General features: G+C 44.2%; 1 protein-coding gene across 6 annotated transcripts in view; it reads left to right on the top strand.

Annotated features, from left to right (window-relative positions):
* The window catches only part of SMARCA2 (SWI/SNF related BAF chromatin remodeling complex subunit ATPase 2), a 180,528-nt gene that overhangs the window by 12,164 nt on the left and 147,071 nt on the right, over positions 1-21,293 (top strand). For all 6 annotated transcript variants that reach the window (XM_086684935.1, XM_086684940.1, XM_086684938.1 and 3 more), the window contains exons 2-5: positions 2,547-2,807; positions 6,324-6,453; positions 12,838-13,224; positions 20,655-20,910. In XM_086684935.1, coding sequence (XP_086541061.1) covers positions 2,583-2,807; positions 6,324-6,453; positions 12,838-13,224; positions 20,655-20,910 — 998 coding nt within the window. In that variant the 5' untranslated portion in view covers positions 2,547-2,582. The remainder of the gene's footprint in view (positions 1-2,546; positions 2,808-6,323; positions 6,454-12,837; positions 13,225-20,654; positions 20,911-21,293) is intronic.

Below are 21,293 nucleotides of genomic sequence, written 5' to 3'. Positions count from 1 at the left end.
ATACGTTCCCCTGTTAACATTCTACTTAAACACCCAGTACTTTTCCGTGCCCTTTTCTTATCTCTTTTCCCCTTTAAGAAGCTTTTTAGTAGTTTCCTTTAACAAAAAATGAGGAGTATTCTTATGGGGCAGTATACAAGTATAATCCCAGCATTCCGCCACATTCCCAGTTGAAAGCCACCACATATGCACAGAGCAGTATTTCGGGAGAACGTAGATCAAAACATGAAACATGGAAAGTGGGACTCCTGGCTGAGCATTTGTATCTTCATTGTTCAGACTTGGGGTAGGTTACGGTAACAGCTACTGAAGCCCATTTCAAGGTAAACCATAACAGGAAGTAAGCAATTTCCTTTTATTCACTAAAAAATAAAGGGGTGTATTAGTTTGCTGATATACATGAAAGAACATTATAACTTGTAGTACCTCTGAATTGACGTCAGCTTCCTAAATTTAAAATGCTGACTGGACCAGTGTATATGTGAGGGAGTGGCATGCAAAAAAAAAAAAAAACCAAAACCAAAAAACAGTTACTTCCGCCTGCTTTGTTAATCACAAAGAATAAATAATAACATTTGGCTCTCTAGTGGATCCAAGGCTATAATTCACCCTTGAAGCTTCCCTGTTGTTTTAGAAACCACTTCAACTGGGTTCTGAGTCCCGTCTTGGATCAGCAAAACACTGTTACAATCACTCCCAGGTAGCCTCCCACTCCTCCCTGTTTTGGCCCTAATTCATTTATCAGAATGGCTTAAATTCTTGCCTACACTCCTTGGATCTCTTTGTGTGAACATAGCTCAGGCACAGATTACTCTCTAATTTTTATTTATAAAATAACTGACTCTGTTAATAGTTTGCTCCTGGCATTCCTGGGCTGTTTATTCACATCTTTTTTTTAAATTATTAATATAAAGTTTATTTATTCATTTTGAGAGAGAGAGAGAGAGGGCATGAGCAGGGGAGGGGAAGAGAGAGGGAGAGACAGAATCCCAAATAAGCTCTGAGCTTTTCAGCACAGAGCCCGAGGCGGGGCTCGAACCCACGAACTGTGAGATCATGACCTGAGCTGAAACCAAGTGTCAAGATGCTCAACTGACCAAACCACCCAGGCACTACTACGTCTCTTTTTTATTGAGCACTTCCTACATGCGGGGACACAGAGGAGTGCAGAAGAGCAAGACCCTTGCATTCCAGTGATTTAGCAGGAGGTGAAAGCAAGCAGGGAGCTAAGAATGGAACTAATGTGGCTTTTCGATGTGTTTCCCCTTTAACCTCGTTTCACCGCGTGGAAATACCCTGGCTGTGAGTGCCTGGGCCCCTATGGTTAATTCCACCCTGCCCCTAAGCAGTGGGTAAGCAAATTCACTTAGGGTGTCTCATTCTGTGTTCTGGGAGGTCGTCTGAGAGCAGAAAAGTGTTTGCATGTACAGGTGCACGGGTCCCCGATAACGAAAGGTCCAGTGTCACATTTCCTCTCACCAGTGGTCTTCATTGATGTCCGTCGGAATCTGGGAAACCGCTTAGTTGCTCGTTTTGGCTCCTTTCCAAGATGTGAGGCATTTCCCCAGGGAGGGGGGAGGATGCCAAGAAATCTTGGAGTGTGGGTGATGGACTGTTTGCCGAAATCAGAGCACCGGAATTTCCACACCTAGTCTGTGCTGGGCCCCATCCAGTAGTCATGGATGACTCTTCTCGGGAATCTGGGACCACAGAGAAGCTGAGGATGAATGCGTGGCCTCAACTCTCCAAGTGGTCGGCAGTTACTTAGCTGGCAGGAGGAACCGCAGTTTAAACTGTTTCTTCTGATCGCTTCTGGTACAGCAGAGGTGGTGGGGAAGATAAGGCTGCATGAGGACTGGCTGCTTGCTTGGTGCCGGGCAAGGAGCTGTTTTGGTACATGTGCCGACACTGCATTTCGGTCTCAGCTGGTGGTTGTTACATGTTGGGTATTTGGACCCATCTATCTATTTGACCCGGGCAACCCCCGCTTCTCCCTCGCCCCCCAACGGGCATTCCCTTTCGCTGTCAGTTTCTGAAATTGCACTCCTTTCTCCTTTTAACTATCTGGAGTTCTCTGTGAAGTTTCGAATGCTCATTTACTTATGAAAACGTGTCTTGGTTATGAAAACTTTCTTAGGGGTTTTATGTTTTACTGGCTTTGGGGGGTTAATGACTCGTCAGGTGCCCAAGCCAGTAAGTAATGAACAGCATCTGTTGACTTGGGTAATAAATTTCAAACTTGTTTAGAATTCTGCTTATGTGTTAAATTTGAGTTTCTCCAGTGAGTCTTTTTTGTATCTTAGATGATTTATATCTTTCTGGGGAATCATTTAGAGTGTTCTTTTTTTTCCTTTTAAACAAGTGGTCTTCATAAAGACTAGGGCAGATGGATATATATCACACTCACTCAAACATCTGGACGAGACAGGGCAGTTCTGTTTGATGTTTGTTACAGAAATGGCACCATCAAATACTAACAACTGTTTCATTCTGATCTCAACATCATGCTTAAGACATTCCTTTCTCTTTCCTTCTTTCCAACGCAGTATCACTCTACTGACTGGCAGAGACAGGAGAAGTAGATGTCCACGCCCACAGACCCTGGCGCGATGCCCCATCCAGGGCCCTCGCCAGGGCCCGGACCCTCTCCTGGACCAATTCTTGGACCTAGTCCAGGACCCGGACCATCCCCAGGTTCTGTCCACAGTATGATGGGGCCGAGTCCCGGACCTCCCAGTGTCTCACACCCTATGCCAACAATGGGGTCTGCCGACTTCCCGCAGGAAGGCATACATCAAATGCATAAGGTAAGAGTTCATTTTCTTGTTCACTCTTGTCTTCTGAGTCATGGATGGCTAATATCCCTGATAACCCCCCCTTCTCTCTCTCTCTCTTTTTTTTTCCCCCTACTATTGTTAACAAGAGAATCAAGCTAGGACTCTGTTTTATCTTGTATGTTATTAAAAACATACGTTCTGAGGCTCTTTTTATTGTTACAGATGTTGTACAGGAAGATCAGATCTTGGGTTTTCGCAAAAGACTAGATAGAATATGCAGTTCTGACAGTCTGTGATTTGTAGGTTGCAGGTACCTTGGCCTGGTGAGTAAGTGTATTAGTGAGTGAGTCTTGGTTCTTTTCCAACCGTAGATGTTAAATAACATATCATCCGCGAATGGATGTATTGAAATTGATCCTTCCCTAAAAATGTTGACATTTATTTAAAAAAAAAAGATCCCACAGAGTGAAAAGAAAACAAGTCATTTCCTAAGGGATGTTTTTAAAAGACTGTATCGAAATAAAATAGTTTCTCGGGAATCCCTAAAATGCACTATGCTATCCCCATGTCAAGTGGCTTTATTCTGATCTTGGAAGAGGGCTGGGAGTTTGCAGAGTGCAGGTCCCTATCTGTTCGTTTCTGGACTAGGGTTATAATAATCTTCTGTTTATGAGGCTTGGATTGTTGCTGCAGGGATGATCATATCAGTACAACTTGGCATCAGGCCTTTGAGGGAGATGCAGAGAAGGGAGAGCAGCCTTTGGAGAAAGCCAGCAAGGGCCTGTGGGAGTTTGTTCTACTAGCCAGTGGAAATCAGTGAGGCCACAGCACGTGACCTCAGGGCTGTACCCGATGAGACACATAGAGGTTTTCCATCCCCTTTTTGGATGTCGTCACAGGTAGACGACAGGCATGGTGGGGCTGCCCCTTGGTATAAAGTAGGCAAGCCGTGGAAGATGCTGGTTTAAAACAGAAAGATTCCAGCAAAATAAAGCAAGTCTTTCCTCTAACTGTGTAGGACTATACAGGCCCATTTTAAGGTAAAGCATCAGAGCCCAAATTTTATTTATTTATTTATTTATTTATTTATTTATTTATTTATTATTTTATTTCATTTCATTTTATTTTATTTTACAAATTTTGTTATGTGATGATTTTCAAATCAGGAAAGTAACATATACTTCTTTTGAAAAGTAAAACCATACTGAGCTAAAGAAAGAAATGGTTAGGGGCATGTGGGTGGCTCAGTCAGTTAAGCGTCCAACTTCGGCTCAGGTCAGGATCTCACAGCCCACGAGTTCGAGCCCCGCATCAGGCTCTGTGCTGACAGTTCAGAGCCTGGAGCCTGCTTTGTATTCTGTGTCTCCCTCTCTCTCTGCCCCTCCCCTGCTCACACTCTGTCTCTCTCAAAAATGAATAAACATTAAACAACCGTTAAAAAAAAAAGAAAGAAATGGTTAATCCTGGCTTCACTCCAGGTAACAGCTTTGTGCTTACTTTCCCAGCCTTACTTTTCTCCTTGTTGAGTAAAAGTACTCTGTAAGCACACATCTGCATATATAGGTCTGACTTTCTCTGTTTGTTTTTCCTTTTACCATAATCGAATAATCATAGCATCACTATTAATTACTCTGAAACTTCCTCTTTTCATTTAATGACATACCATGCCTATCCCTATAATATCCCCAGGTTCTCTATCTGCTTTTTCGTTTTTTGGGTTTTTTTTTTTTTTTTTTTTAAACATGTTTTTAGCGTTTCAGGTATCTAAAGAAATAAAGCTGCTTGTTTTTCATATCGTCGTCTTTAGGAGACATATTGAACATACAGACATACTGAAGTCATTACATTGTCTTGTGTCCCATTAAATTAATTTGGGAGCTATTATAGGTCTGATCTGTCACTAATAGGCCTTAGTCCAACTGGGTGAAAGAATTCCAGGACGGTTTGAGGCTGTCTTGCCTCCCAAATGAAAGATAAAATGTGAAGGAAAGCTTTATCTAAGCTTTAGTATTATTTAAGCATTTAAGCATTTGAATGTATGACTGAGTGTTGGGTCCGTGGTAGGTTTTTGCTCTGGATTCATTTTTATTGGTGATTATCTCTTCTGGTCCCTTCTGTTTTGTGACCTAGTGTTTTTGTCACGTTTTCCCATACTGTCTTCCCTTCCACACCACCCCCCCCCCCCCCGCCCCGTTGATACCCCGTTCATTTTCTTTTGCTTTGCTGAGAATTTTTTTTTTTTTTTTTTTTTTTTTGCCATCCTGCTTTTCCATAATCCCAGCCCCTCTGATGATGCCCTGCGTGGGGACCTGTTTAAGCGCCTAGAGTTCACACCTGCTGACCAGATGCCTTCCCTTTTTTAGAGTCCTTTTACAGGCAGCTTTGTTCCTTGTCTTTCTCCTCCTTCTCCTTCTGAGATTCAGCTTTTCGCTTTTCAACATCGCTGGAAATAAATAAACAAGTGGCCTAAATACATCTGCTTGTGTTGCCTTGATTTCTTCCCTATTATTACTATTTAACAGACTCAGAGACACTCTTTATCCCAAATTCTTCCCATTTTTCTTCTGAACATCCTCTTTATGGTAAATTTTTCCTCTTTTCAAGTGCGCGCTTTTGACTCTGCAGAAATTAACTTTCCTTTCTGTAAAACTGCAAACACTCCTACTTTCTTACTTGAAGTCATTTGGTTTCTATAAACTCCTGGAAATCTTTCTTTCAGGCTGTTCTGAAAATTGCTCTTCCAGTGTGGGGAGGAATAGACTTTTCCTTTTTTTCAAACACATGCTCCGTTGCCCAATTCTGGGTTGGATTAATGTCAGCTCAATGGCTCTTTATCATGTGCCTGTTACATACGAGGCCTCACGTCCTGTGAACAGTCCCTGCGTTCTTAACTTTTTTCCAAACTCTGCCTTGAAACGTTTTCAGGACCTCTTCTTTCCAGGGTATAGCTTCGTCCATTGGACCTTCCTTCCCTTGAAGTAGTCTGCTCCACTGCGGCTGTTCCTCTTTTCGCAACTGCATGGAACTTTCCGATTTCGACTTTTAAACTTTCCATAGTCTTCTTTCCTCTCTGATGGGGAAAAAAAAAACTTACCAAAAAATAGACCATCACAGATGTTTCAAATAGTCTCCCTTCTGACTTTGCACTATAACTTCAATGTACAACAGGTTTCAAAACTTACTTAAAATGGTTTAGAAGAATAACTTCTATTTGTCTCCCTTGTGAGCAGGACTTTCTTTTTATCTATAGGCTTTTGACATTACAAAAAAAAAAAAAAAAATCCAGCTGTTCACAGCCTTAACTTTGACTTACAGATAGTTTTGTTAGCCCTGTTGATATAGTCTTATTTTTTGTCTCCATCTATAAAATATATGTAAGACCTATAATAATACAGATAGTCTAGGTATAAAAATAGATGATTGTCATGTGAGCCAGAGAAAATTGTGCCACAATTTTGAAGACTTTAAACATGAGGGATCTTCAGGGTCCGACTACATATTTTGTAGCTAAAGTGACATCTAACTGACGTCCTTGACATGTTTCAGCCCATCGATGGTATGCACGACAAGGGGATTGTAGAAGATATCCATTGTGGATCCATGAAGGGCACCGGTATGCGGCCACCGCACCCAGGCATGGGTCCTCCCCAGAGTCCGATGGATCAACACAGCCAAGGTTTGTGTCTGCTCCACACCTGACATTGGCTCAGTTCCATAGCCTTTCATCTTTCTTATTGGTTATTTAATTTATTTTTTTAACATTTATTTATTTTTGAGAGAGAGAGAGAGAGAGCGAGTGAGCATGAGCAGGGGAGGGACAGAGAGAGACGGAGACACAGAATCTGAAGCAGGCTCCAGGCTCTGAGCTGTCAGCACAGAGCCTGACACGGGGCTCGAACCCACAAACTACGAGATCATGACCTGAGCTGAAGTCAGGTGCTCAACTGACCAAGCCACCCAGGCGCCCCTCTTATTGGTTATTTTAATTGCGGTTTCCAAAGAACGTGTCTAAGGGAGATCGAGTCCTGCAGGCTTCATTTCCCCCTTCCCCCGCCAACACAACTATGATTTATATGGACAGTTTTATTTCCAAAATACTAATAAATTCTACTAGCCACCCTGCGTCCAAGCAGTCTACAGAGTGCTTTGTGTACTTTATGCAGATTCTTTCTCGTGATCTTGTAAGGTAAATTAGGGCACCCCGGTGTTACAGACGGGAAGTTAAAGCTCCGAGAATTTACTGTGTTTTCCTAAGTTTACACATCCAGTAAGTGACGGGGCCAGAAGGAGAATCCAGGTCTGCATCCAAATGACAGCATAGATGTGAAGGTAAGATGAGCCACCGTGTCCCTTGGATTGCATGCTCTTACGTTGTCTGTAAGGTGGCTTTTTTCTGGCAGTGGAATTACCTGTCGTTGCTGATGGGTGGCTGCATTAGTCTCCTAAGGCCGCCATAACAAATTCCCACCAACTGGTGGTGGGGTGGGGGTGGGGGGCGGCTCAGAACAATAGAAATTTATTCTCTCATGGTTCTGGAGGCTGGAAACCTGAAATCAAGGTATCAGCAAGTCCCTGCTCTCTCTGAAAGCTCTGGGGAAGAATCTTGTTTTGCCTTGTTTTCCTGTTTGTAAATTCAGGAAGCCTCTGGTGGCTGAGAGCTTGACACTGCTTGGCTTGTCGATCTCTCATTCCAATCTGTCTTGGTCTCCATGTGACATTTTTCCTGAGTGTCTGTGCCTGTGTCCAGATTTCGCTCTTCTCGTAAGGACACTAGTCATTGGTTTAGGGTCTTAATCCATTATGACCTCATCTTAACTTGATTACGTCTGCAAAGATCCTGTTTCCAAATAAGGTTGTATTCATAGGTTCTAGAGGTTAGGGCTTTAGCATATCTCTGCAGAGGACATAATTCAACCCACAATGGCCAATCAATCTATGGTATATTTCTCTTCTCCTTGGTGCCTTCTTCCCTAAGACATAGTAAAGATACCGCCAAGTCTTTGAGTACAATGTAACCTGTTTTCACAGTCATTTAATGATCATTTCAGCATGCAAGGGCATGCATTCATCTAGGACCAGTTAACCCTAATATGTTGATATATAATTCAAAGTTTGTGGTTTATGTGTTGGTGTGCATACTCCTTTGTAGTTTAATATATGTAGTCTTTTTCTCTATTCATGATCAGCCATCCATCCATCCGAGGAGAGATTTTTTGACTGAGGATTTAGAGAAGTGTGTTCACAATTTTAACAGATATATAAATAAACAAATCATGGAGGCATAGGAGTGTATCGTCATTAATGTTTAAGCAGGTTTTGAATATCCCAGACTCCGATCTGAATTTTGATGGCAGGCAGGTCTAAGGGTCACAGAGGACTCACCAAATGTTGACTACCATGTTGTCAGAAAAGCAGCCTGATTCATTGGGCCTTTTTGCAGTATAGGAAGAAAACATTTGACCCATTCGGTGTTCAAGAATGGATTTAGACAGCACTTCCAGGTTTAACATTTAAATATTAAGGAGCCAGGTGCGAGCCAGGTGCATTCACAGAGCCAATATAGACCTCGTTTGTACTGTCTGGGAGATGTAGACGAGTGACATTCAGTAATTCTCGAAGCCAGGTGCTTGTTCTCTCTGCTCCCAGCTTGGCAGTACCTCTAGTCATAGGGTCCGAGCAAAACTCCCAACACAAAACACTTCCAATGCATGAACTTTACGTGAGCGTTTTTACTTTCATGTATCTTAGAAATGCTCTCATTGCTTGGTTCCTCTTATTCCGCTTGGAATCTCCAAGACGTTGGCACAGGATCTAGCACACAACTGGATAGATACCTAGTTAGTTTCATTCATGTAGGCAGAGAAGTGACCTGATGCATTCACAAGTCAACAATTCTAAATAGATACTAATTTTTATGTAATTTCAGGAAGTTCTAATTACTTGGAAACATAGAGGTCTGCATTTAAATGGAATCAGAATTAGCACCTAATATTTTTCTCCAAACTAGCAAAGTGCATTGCAGGCTGGGGAATGAGTTATTTAAAAGCATAGTTTTGAGTAAAGTAGTATTGGTATAATGGAGTCTTATTCTATATAATGATCTAAAAAGAATTTAGACTCTGTAATAGCATGTCTCTTTAAAAACCCCATTGTAAAAAGCCATTTATAAACACACAGGTATAGAGAGGTGTGGCATTGATTGGAAGGCTGCCAGCTTTAACTACCTAGCAACATATTAGGTTATTTTAAGGTATTGGTTGAGAAGGAAAACCATTTCCTTCAATAAATACTGAATTGTGTACCTTATGGTCTCAATGATAACATTGTTTATTTTTAGTCCGTTGGATAGAAAAAGTCTTCCAAGGCAAGTATATAATACTTAATGTGTGTGTGTGTGTGCGCGCGCGCAAAGAGAAAATTCATATAAAAATTGGCACTTATAAGTTCAAGATTATTAAAAGGAGAGACGTGACTGCTTCTCTCTGAGGCAAGGTGAAACTGGGGAGATATTGGCCCTCGAAGACCAGGGAAGTAAAACTGCCACTTTTGGACCACTTTCGAATGAGCAAATCAGACTAGTTCAAAAAGAGTAGACTCCATATTGACGCTGGCATCTTGCAGACGAATGTATATTCACTCTCAGGCAATTTCCTCACCCCGTTTTCTCAACTAAAGATAATTACTAAAATATGTTATGTTGTATCATCATTTAGATTCTGTTTTTTCCTGAAGTTTTATGGAATGTAGGATAAAAAAAATCTCTCTCTCTTTAGCTGAAACACTGTCACATTTTTAACGTCATACTGTGATAGAATGATTCTATTACCATCCCCTGTATTTTCTGGGGGGAAAAAATTCCCATCCCCAGTTTCTTCTTGTCACATTTGAGGTGAAACTTGGTTGCACTGACGAATTCTGGAAAATGATTTTTATTCCACTCTCAGCTTCTTCCTTAGTGAATTTGAGGTAAACTTAATCACTGTCCCTGATGTAACTGTCTCACCTTCCTCCCTTGCTTTGTCTTGCCTGTACTCCACAGTTTAAAAGAGCAATTTGGTTAACAGTCGAGTTTAGACTGGATTGTCTGGTGTTTTGGCCCATTGTATTAGGCATCCTGTGACTTATCTTGGGGTAAGCTATAATTGATGACCTGAAGAAAATAGGAGAGACCAGAAGACGGGAGACATATGACCCATTTTAATGTAGAAAGAGTATCCCTCCTACTATGAAAATGCCAGCAGGAAGTTTTTGGTAGCAGGTTTCTCCCTCTGTGGTAGGTAGAGGGTTGGCCAAAACGGTGTCAGGAGGCTGCTTCCTAATGAACAAATTCCCATTTTGCGCCAGCATTACAATGAAGGGGCAAATGTAAGCCTCATTAAGAAGGAAGAATGTTCGGGGCGCCTGGGTGGCTCAGTTGGTTAAGCGTCCGACTTCGGCTCAGGTCACGATCTCGTGGTCCGTGAGTTCGAGCCCCGCGTCGGGCTCTGGGCTGATGGCTCAGAGCCTGGAGCCTGTTTCCGATTCTGTGTCTCCCTCTCTCTCTGCCCCTCCCCCGTTAATGCTCTGTCTCTCTCTGTCTCAAAAATAAATAAAGGTTAAAAAAAAATAAAAAAAAAAAAAGAAGGAAGAATGTTCATGACAAAGTTAGGTGTATATTGTGGGTCCCATCTAAACCTTTTCTGTTTTAAGTGGCAGCATACTGGGCTGTACATGTCTGCTGGCCCTGGAGGCTGCTTTCAGGTTCAAGGGCATTTTCTTGGCCAACTTCTATGACTAACTAGAACCCTAGTGGCTGAGTGGTTTTGCATTTTCTTATGAAGTAGGGATTTGGAGAACAAGAGTCAGTGGATCCTCAGTGCAGGATTTCTCTGAATGGAGCTCTACTTCTCCCACCCTTTGATTGGACAGAACCTACCCTTGTCTTAGAGGATCAGACGAAATTTGTTTCCCTTGGCAATTCGACACACAAGAAGTTACATCCCTTTTTCCCCCTCTAGTTTTGCACATGGTGACGGTTGAGTCCCCAGTCACTGTTGGTCAGATATTCTTGGGCCTCTGTGATCCCACGTGGACGCACAGAGCTCTTTCAGCCCAATCCCAACGTGGGCTCAAACACAAAGCAGATGTCTAATAACCGCGGGTGTGATGACCTTTATGATAATTGTGACTCAAGTACATTTATTAAAAGGCAATGACCTTTAATATTTTATACTGTGTCTTAGGACATCGGTGATTTGATTAATTAGCGCTTAGTTTGAATTCGGGACAGGCTTTAGGATTGCAGGAGGCCGCCTTGTTCCCTCCTTCACTTCACCTTGGGTCTCCCTGCAACAGTGCTCGGTCATATGTTTTTCCAGGAATTCTTTGGCCGGGATATGCAGTTCATCTCCTGAAAATGAGTTCCTTGAAGTATTTTATGCATTTTTGACTTTTCTTCCCCAAGAAAAGTATTCTTAAGTTTCCCATGTAGATCTCTTATAAGCCCAAACAGATTCCTCTCATGTTTATGTCATATTGTAAATGGTTCTAGAAGGATTGGTGAGACTTTCGAGTCTCTAACTTATTTTTTATAAAACCAGATTAATATTAGACGCTGGAGAGAACATGTACACATTGGAATCACACGGACTTTGGTTTGAATTTCGGAGCTACAGAGATCTCATTGTGTGACCTTGGGTAACTCACTCACACTCTGAGCCTCAGTTTCCTTATTTCAAAAAAAAATGAGGTGGGGGTGCCTAGGTGGCTCAGCTGGTTAAGTGTCCCACTTTGGCTCAGGTCGTGATCTCACGGTTCATGGGCTCAAGCCCCGCATCGGGCTGTCTGCTGTCAGCATAGAGCCCCCTTTGGATCCTCTCTCCCTCTCTCTCTTTGCCCCTTCCCCACTCATGCTCTCTGTTTCCCTCTCTCACAAATAAATATTTAAAAAATACATAAAAATAAGAAAAATTTGAAAATGAGGGGACAACACATAGGCTCTGAGGATGTTGTGGGGATTAAAGAAATAATGTGTACCCCACTCCTATCCTTTTAATTCTCCTTACCATGTCTGTGCTCCCACTAGCCTAAAAGCCGCTGGCCAGATCACCATGTTGCCTTCAGCTGACTTCAGTCCCTCTTACCCACAGCTGGAAGAGTCCCTGGGGACCAATGATCCCCCAGAGTCGTCACCGGTGACATAAGCAGTGACTGATGATCCTGAGAGTGTAAATACCTCAAGTTTCTTCCTCCCCCAGCTCCCTGGGATAATTTGGAGGCAAGTTATTTACCTTATGTCCCTGAGCGTCTACCAGAGATTAATCTGCAGATATCCACTCTAGCAGCTGCCGTCCCTGCCTTATGCCACCTTTTTATACCCCTGCCAGTATCCCCGCACCTTTTGCCCAAATCACTCACACTCAATCCTTCCATCAGGCTCTGTTTCGAGGGAGCACTCAACTTGGGTAGTGCCTACAACAGTGGAGGCCCTCAATAATTGTGCATAATAATAAACCAGATAATCATTTGCTGTCCTCATAAGAGACTCTTCATTCCCTTTTGTGATATCGAACCCACCTCCAGGTTTTGTTCTGTCAGTTGAAGCCAGTCTTAATGTATACTGCTCTCCCCTGGTGCCTTTCGTTTAGGTATATGGCAGCCACTGACAGTTTACCTTCTAGGACACATGCGGTCTTTGATCACTCGACATGTGGCTTCTACTCTTTGAGGTTTGTTGTGACTTAGTATGAAAAAAAAAAAGAATGAATGTAAAATATGTCTAATAATTTTTATATTTTGAAATGATACTATTTTGGGGTTTGTTGATGTCAGTGAAACATTATTAAAATGAGCTTTGTTTCTTTTACCTGTTAATGTGACTCCTAGAAAATTTTAATTTGTATGCCTCTGGTGTATAGAAATTTGATAATTCCATGTACTTCTGTGATTATTGAATGGTATATATCCTACATTCCTCTAAACAGGCAGTGCTGTTGCAGAAAATTATCCCAGTAGCCAGGAATGCCTGGCCCACGGGGGTCACTGGGGGCAGCGTGTGATCTCCTCTCCTGTTTTATTCCAGGCTACATGTCGCCGCACCCGTCTCCGCTGGGAGCCCCAGAGCACGTCTCCAGTCCTATGTCGGGGGGCGGCCCGACCCCACCCCAGATGCCGCCCAGCCAGCCGGGGCCCCTCCTGTCGGGCGATCCGCAGGCGATGAGCCAGCCCAACAGAGGTCCCTCGCCTTTCAGCCCCGTCCAGCTGCATCAGCTGCGAGCTCAGATTTTAGCTTACAAAATGCTGGCCCGCGGCCAGCCCCTCCCCGAAACGCTGCAGCTTGCAGTGCAGGGGAAAAGGACGTTGCCCGGCATGCAGCAGCCGCAGCCGCAGCCCCAGCCGCCCTCGCAGCCCCAGCCGCAGGCACAGCAGCCGCAGCAGCAGGCCCTTGTTAACTACAACAGACCATCTGGTAGGTTAACGTGCCACCCAATGAATAACGCGGTGCTCCAGCTCGGCTAAGGACTGCTCCGGGTGCGCAAGCGCTGGGTCGCCCGAACCCCAGGGCTGACTTAGCCCTTTGTTGTACCTCGTTGGCTGTCGTGTCTTCCTTCGCTCACTTGGCCAGGATCCTTGGGCTCCTGTGCCGTAGAGTGTGAGGCAGGAGGCGGTGTGTCCCCCGCGATTCTGCATTCTCTTCCAAGAGGTTCAAGGTCTGTCGGAAGCCCGTGCACACCACCCCCCCCCCCCCCCGCCCCAGGTTAAGAGCCCTGCACACGGTGCGTCCCATCGCCAAAATGCGCCCCCAGAATCCGGTCTCCGCGAGCCATCTTAGGTTGGTTGACATTTATTTCTACCCGGTTTGTCTTGCGAAAAGCATTGAGGGAGGCTTCCTAGGAGCACACCTGCAGTAAAATCATGATCAGGTAGGAAATCAGAAGCAAAGGGAATCGAAATCAGGGTCAGGGAGGTCAGGGACACGGGCTGACAAGAGCTCCAACGGCTGTTGCCTCCGAGCAAGTGGACTCTAGTTTCCGGGCAGTCAGGAAAGGGGTGGGGTGGGGGGGAGGGTCTGGTACCAAATCTTCACCGTTCAGAAGCAAGTAGCTCACCGGAGTCTCAGAGGAAAACGGAGCGTTTTCTAGCATGAGGCAATAAAATAGATTCTCCGGGTGGGATTATTTTTTTAATTACCGCTATTATTATTATTATTATTACAAAAGACACTGCGTGACAGGCATCAGTGACATTTGTTCATAATAAACCGAGTAACAGAATCCACATGGCCTATTTCTTATATATACCCCGGCATCAAAGCTTAAGCTGTGCTGTTATGTAACAGGTGGAGATGAGATAGTCCTTTCCAGGGCCTTCTGGTGGTCTGGCTTGATCCCGCTGATAGAATTCAGAGGTGCAGGAGGCTAGGGGATGAGCTTCCACGCACTTTATTTTCTCTGGCAGGCTTTTTTTGTTAACCACCAGGTAAGCAAAGAGTTTATGGTTCTGTCCTGATTAGAGCTTTGAATCCCAGGAAATTTTGAATTCCCAGGGTCTTCCTTGACGTTGACATCCTTCCTGCGAATGGTTCCCTCTCCTTAGGGCAGGCCACGACATGCTGATTCCTGCACACAATCGGTGCAGGAAATGGGTACTTTTTCTAGGTTTGGGGACTGAAGTAGTATAGAAGAGTTCAGGTGATGATGATGATGATGATGATGAAGTACTCTGTCTTCGGAGTTTGTGTTTCTCTTCTGGTAGGGATAAACTCACCTTGTTGACTGTGGTTGTATACTTAGGAATGGATTTGAAAGAGTAAGAAAGGATCATGTCAGATTCAGATCATTTTGTAGTGACCATGGCACTTTGGTAGGTGAAGGATCCTATGACACTGAGCCTCTAGGGTCTGCAAACGTAGAGGAAAACCACGCATAAAATGGTAGTTTGCATATTTGATGCATTTAGAGGTTTTAAAATGGCATAACTCCAGCTCTGGGGAAGGCAGCCAGATGAAAGAAAGAAATACACGCACGTCTCTGGGTGCATAGCTTACACTTAGGGCGCACCTACTGGCATACCTCGTGCACCATGCTCAGCGATGAGTACTTTACATCCAGAACATGGCGGGTCGGGACTCACATACCAGCAGCCTGACCTCAAGAGCCCATGTCTTTTAACCGCTGCCCCGTACTGGCTCCCTCATCACAACAGAGCTCACCACCAGGGAAAGAACCCCATCCCAAACTCTGTGCACCAGATGCAAGCATTTTACTCCTGTGTGTGTCAAAAGGAAAAACATCTTCGCTCCTTATGTAGAGCCTTTTAACTTGCTCTTTAGACACAACGTCAAGGAAATTGGCACATCTTGATAACCCACATCTCAGGGCAGTTTCCAGCAGAGACAGAGTGACAGGAATCAGATAGTTAAGCACCTCCCAAGAGGTAGTGGTGTGGGACCCTGTCAGTAGGCACCTGTCACCGCACCTCGATGCGTGTCCTGGGGTGCCATCTCATCACAGACCTCCATGAGCATTGGTATTTTTTTTTTTTTCAAACGTTTATTTATTTTTGGGACAGAGAGAGACAGAGCACGAACGGGGGAGGGGCAGAGAGAGAGGGAGACACAGAATCGGAAACAGGCTCCAGGCTCTGAGCCATCAGCCCAGAGCCCGACGCGGGGCTCGAACTCACGGACTGCGAGATCGTGACCTGGCTGAAGTCGGACGCTTAACCGACTACGCCACCCAGGCGCCCCAGGTATTTTTTTTTTAATGACCTACGCTCAGCAGGAAAACATCCCAAAGCCTCCCTGCAGAAGGCAGGAAGGTAATCAATTCATTTCAAATACCTTTTCACCCGAAGTTCGAATAAGCAGGCCCAATGACAGAGTAGAACTTAGGGAACGAAGTCGTGGTTGTCTGGATGCTTGGGAAGAGCAACCACTCCATGCCCCAGTACAACACAATCGTGAGTGCGCTTTCTGGACCCTCTCCAGAAGAGAGGACTCCGTGTCTTTTCTGTCTCCGATGCTTGGGCCTTCCCTCACCAGGCCCCTGTTGTTGGGAGGAACTCATTTTATTACTCACCACTCATGTCTCGTGTTTCTAGAAAGCAGGCTTCATTACAAGTGAAAATATTAGGGCAGGTAGTGTTTCATGCCAGAGAGGGGCAAGGAGGCCATGGGTAACTTTGGAAGAAATAACCTGTTAACAGAGCAGATCTATTTCTGCCACTGGGAAGGGGCTTACACCTGACATTGTTGCAGAACTTGTCCCCAAATCTCGGATTTTAGAGGGAAATGACAATCTTCCTTGACAATGACTTTTTTTGTTTTTGGTTTTGTTTTTTGGTGGGGGTGGGGAGGAGGTTGGCATTTAGGACAAGTCAAAAGAAGAGTATTTTTTCCGAGTTAATATTATTTTTCTTGTTATTGTTTACCTCCATCCCTCCCTAATTAAAAAAAAAAGTATTGTGTATAAATCGCTCTACTAATATTTCAGGAAACAATAAGTTTTTAAGTATGTCCACTTACCTAGAGGTAGCTACGATTCCGTGTTTCTTTTGTCCCACTTTGTAGCGTTATTCATGTGTGAGGAGAATCTTTTTGGTTGAGGTGGTCTGCCTCAAACCTACTCCAGAGTTGTAACTCACCCAAAGTGGCATATATCATCATAGGCACCGCTGGATAATTACTGGATGACTGCAGGAGTTGTGCACTGAACAAATAATTCTTCAGCCTTTGCCTGCTGTGGGCTCTGTGCAAATGTAACCCATCATCTCCCTTTTCATTTTGATTTATTTTTTTATTTTATAGAGACTAAAGCAAAATTAAAATTAGGAACTGTAATAAAAAAGGTTTTTGGGGTGGTTTTTGTTGTTGTTTTATTTTGTTTTTTTTGGTGTATATGGAGTAAAGGACCTTACGATAGAAAGTAAAAGTTTCACTGCCAATTTTCTTTAGTGCCTGTCTCTCTCCTGCTTCGCCCCTCCTTTTAGTATCTAAAATTTCTAGGTATCCTCAATGTAATAAATACACTTCATTACATTTTTTTTCCAACCCACGGAAACCACTTAAATCCCTATTTAAGGCACAGAATATTGAGTAACTATCCTAGTGTGCCAGAAGACAGTTCTGAATGAACAGAAATTCTGTACATGCGAGACTCAGGTATTTTCATAAGTTTGTTTCCCTGTTGTTTTGTTGTTGTTGTTTATTTATTTTGAGAGAGCGAGTGGTGGAGGGACAGAGAGAGAGGGAGAGAGAGAATCCCAGCAGGCTCCACGCTGTCAGCATGGAGCCTGATGTGAGATCATGACCTGAGCCGAAATCAAAGAGTCAGATGCCACCCAGGCTCAGTTTCCCTGTTTCATAACATCAGGCATAGGGATCCGTCTGAGAACGATCCCCCCCACCCCCGACACACACACACACACACACACACACACACACACACACCTTGGTTGCCCTGGGAGACTCTCAGGGACATCAGGACATAATACATCTGCCTAGATTTCCAAGGTGGGAGCTCAGGGGAAAACAGATATGTTTGGAGCCTTGGCAACTAAGCCTAAATTGTTTATGTTGGGGGGCGGGTAGGCGATAAGATAGGGAATGTAATTTGTTTTGCGTTTGAAGATACCAGGGAGAAGTCTTATCGTCTGGCAGACCACGAGTGTCTATTGCAGAGATAGTTTCTGTCGATAGGAAGCCCAGCCAGGCAGGCACCTCAGGTGTGGAAGCCGCCTGCGGGACAGGCAGGAAGCCTGATGAACAGGTAGTTACATTCCAGGCACGTCCAGTTGCTGCAAGCTGCATTCAGTTCCCTGGCCTCGTAAATAGAAGTTGTTATGTAATCTATTGGAGGGAGGGGGAAGAAAAAAAACAGGCCCACGCAGTAAGTGAACTTGCGGTGTTTAGTGAGGAAAGGAATTTGCTTGTAAGTGGCTCTGATAGCAGATTAGCAGGAAGCACATGGCAGGCTGACTTATCTGTGTATTTGTGCTGAGTTGTTGTAAACTGTAGAGGCATTTTGAAGTTTGCTGGAGAAAAGCGTACTCCCAACGTTGCTAGCTAATACGCTACCAAGTTTCCTAAAAGGCCTTTCTGTTGCCGTGGGGTTTTTCTAGAAAGCGAAATTAATTCAATTACACTTCTTAACCTTTGTGGCCGTGGTGGCGGTAAGAATGACAAGAGCAGAGGGTGGAATCTACATTATCTCATTGTACCTCACGACCACCCTCTTATCCCCATTCTGCAGATGAGAAAACCAAGGCACAACTTGCTCAGGCTTACGCCACCAGTAGGTGGTAGAGCTGAGGTGACCTGGGAAGATACAGGGTGTTTTAAACGTGCCCATTTCATTCACAGCAAACCGTCGTACTTTTCAAATTGGAGATTGGAATATGTAGGTTCACGTTGGGGTCTCTCCCTGCTTCTCAATTTTAAGGGTCAATCAGCCAGATAAGAATGTCTTTGGACTTAATGGATTAAAGAAGTCTAGTCTGGTACGTGCGTGTTAGACCTCGTTTTGAGTCATAGGCTAAAAATGACCAGAAGTGGAACCAGGGATATCCGACATGCTCTGGATACCTTCCTTTGCTGAAATGTGGCTTTAAAAATAGTGACTTGAATTTACCTCAAGGAGTCATCAGAGGCTTCTGCATAGGTATTTGCCGGCTATCGGCTAAAGAAGAAGGCTCCCAGAACGGGTGGATTGCGTAACCCCAGTGCCCTGTTATGGCTTTTGTTGATGAATTATTTAAACGTTGAAAGGAGGAAAATCCCTTTCAGAACTGAGTGTAAAGTAATTGTTATCACTAAGACCCAAATTTTGTTTTTGTTCAAGTTGGTAGTGTTTTTAGAGGGCTTCAAATGTATTCAGTTGATTATTTAGTGTGCTTATACCAAGTCTTTAAATATACCAGTTTCCTGAGTCTACTAAGGAGATTTATAGAATCACAGAGAATTAAAAAAAAAAAAAAGAATCAGAGAATTAACATAACTGTTAGAAATCTCTGTCTCCTCTCTTTGGACTGGATCATATCTAAAACAACCCCAAGGGAAAATCTACCCTGTTTTAAAGACCTCTAGGGAGAAAATATTCTAGAACGTCCCTCCATAACTCATTCCCATGCTTAACGACCCTGAGATTTAATGTTTAGAAATTGGTTTCTTATGTATGGATAAAACTCTAAATATAAAATATTATGAAACACGATACATTATGTAAAAGACTTTCCCATTCAGAAAAAAAAAATCAGAAAGTACTTAGATGAAAAGAATCTCTTTATTATGATAGTACTGTCTACAATGCTTAAAATAGAAAATTTTTAAAAATGCATTTTTCTCTCCAGAGTTTTTCATCCCCCCCCACTAGACCCAGGGGCTACAGATTGCCTCAGGATTATGTAGCTCTATGTATTTTGGAAAGTTTTACCTAATTTCACAGGGAAGGGGAAAGAAGAACAACAGTAACACCACACACACACACACACACGCTCATGTATGTGCCCATGCACACGCACATATGCCCACACTCACGCACATGCGTGGGCACACACACAAAACACACAGTTTCCTAAGCAGTTTGCTCTATTTTCCTAAGCAGTTTGCTCTAATTCCTCATGTCAGAATTTTTGCTGACACTCTCCCTGCGTTGTCAGTTGAAGCCCATTTCCAAACGGTATTTGCTGGAAATTGAATAAATATGTCTCATCTTTCATAATGTGTGTCTTTGTATGGTTAATTATTAAGGGGTTCTGAAGTATATAGACTATTATTTTGTTGCCATTGAATGATTTTTTAACTTTTCTTAGAGAAGATATGGCAAATACCCAGAAGAATGCAGAGGTTTTAACAGCTTAGTGAGCTTTATTTCTTTTCTTTTTTTTTTTCATTTACTAATTCATCTGGTAGCATCGCTAATCTTATTTATAATTTTGAAGTAAGTAAAAATTTACCTAGGAGGAGAGAGGGAGAGGACTTCTTATTTTAGGTCCATACATAGCAATCAATTTAAACTCCTGAGGTTTAATGTGGAAAATTGCATTAAATTAAGTTATTAAATGCATTTTGATAAGCTGGATGATTACATATCCCTTTATTCTGTTAGCATGAGAAAAATGCTCTCTTGAATCTTAATATTTACTACTTTTTATTAGGTGGGATGAGTGGCTCCCCCCCCCCACCAGACACACACACTGCAATGTTTTTAGAAACATTTTCTAATATGTAGTAAAAACAAAACAAAACAAAACAAAAACTTAAGTTCCTGAGATGCACTGATTAAGCCTGAAATGTGCTTTCTAGGTCATTAAGGAAAAATGTGTGCCCCTTTCAGCTCACATCAGAGGACTGGCCAGGCTGCTGGCTGTTATTTGCAAGGCAAGGGTTTCAACAGCAAGGCTGCTGCAGAACAAGACCGAGGTCTGCCTAGAGCCGTGTTTTTTGGCGCAATTTGCAAAATGTGATTTTTAGGACCGCACCCAAATCGCATCTGACTGTTCCATGACTCCCTTGCTTTTCTGAACTCTTGAATGCACCTGTAATTGTAATTCTTTAAAAACAAAACAAAATAAAAAGCACTGTGGAGCTACATTAATTGCTGGGCCTCCGTTCCTTTAATCAGTTTATTCCTTTAGTCATTTATGGACCATTTCGCCAGTGTTCGTTAGTGAATGCCATTTCCCTATGCGGACAGATGCCAGGTTCTTCTTTCCTTTTCCGTCCTTTCCTCCCCTGCCCTCCTGCCTTCCTCCTCTTCCTCCTTCCTCCCCTCCTTCCTTCCCTTGAGACAGTTTACTTGTCCCCATGGCGGGTCCCCCGGGGGCAGCGGGCAGGCCGGGGGTGCGCAGGGGCGCCGGCCCGCCCGAGCTGCTGCTGCCCATGTCGCTCTTGTCCCGCAGGCCCGGGGCCAGAGCTGAGTGGCCCGAACACCCCGCAGAAGCTGCCGGTGCCCGCGCCCAGCGGCCGGCCCTCGCCCGCGCCCCCCGCCGCGGCGCAGCCCCCCGCCGCCGCCGTGCCCGGGCCCTCCGTGCCACAGCCGGCCCCGGGGCAGCCGTCGCCCATCCTGCAGCTGCAGCAGAAGCAGAGCCGTATCAGCCCCATCCAGAAACCGCAGGGCCTGGACCCCGTGGAGATCCTGCAGGAGCGCGAGTACAGGTAAGACACTGTTCCCCGCCCCCCCCCCCCCACCTCGCCCGGGGGTGTGTGGACCGCTGGTGTGGTGGGCATGCTTCCCAATGGGACAAGGCACAGGCCAAAACTCAGGCTGCGGGAAGAATGTCCTTGAACAAGGGTTTGTTTGCCATAGCGGTGGCAGGAGGGGGGCCTCTGGGTTCTCAGGACGGTGAGTGTCATTCACTGAGTCCGGAAAGCTGTCATCACCCGCCATGACATGCCAGGCACTGTGTCGGGCACGAGGGATGCAAAGATCAAAGTCCAGCCAGGAGTGCCTGTGGATGCAAGAAAGCAGACCCGTCATACTTGGCCTATCTGTGCATGGTGTCTCTCAGTTTATCCTTGAATGATGGCTTCGAGCTGGT

This window comes from Puma concolor, chromosome D4 (assembly GCF_028749965.1).
Source record: "Puma concolor isolate L17-30 chromosome D4, mPumCon1.1.hap2, whole genome shotgun sequence".
In the NCBI taxonomy this organism is placed as follows: domain Eukaryota; kingdom Metazoa; phylum Chordata; class Mammalia; order Carnivora; family Felidae; genus Puma; species Puma concolor.
This window is presented reverse-complemented; position numbering and strand designations above follow the sequence as displayed.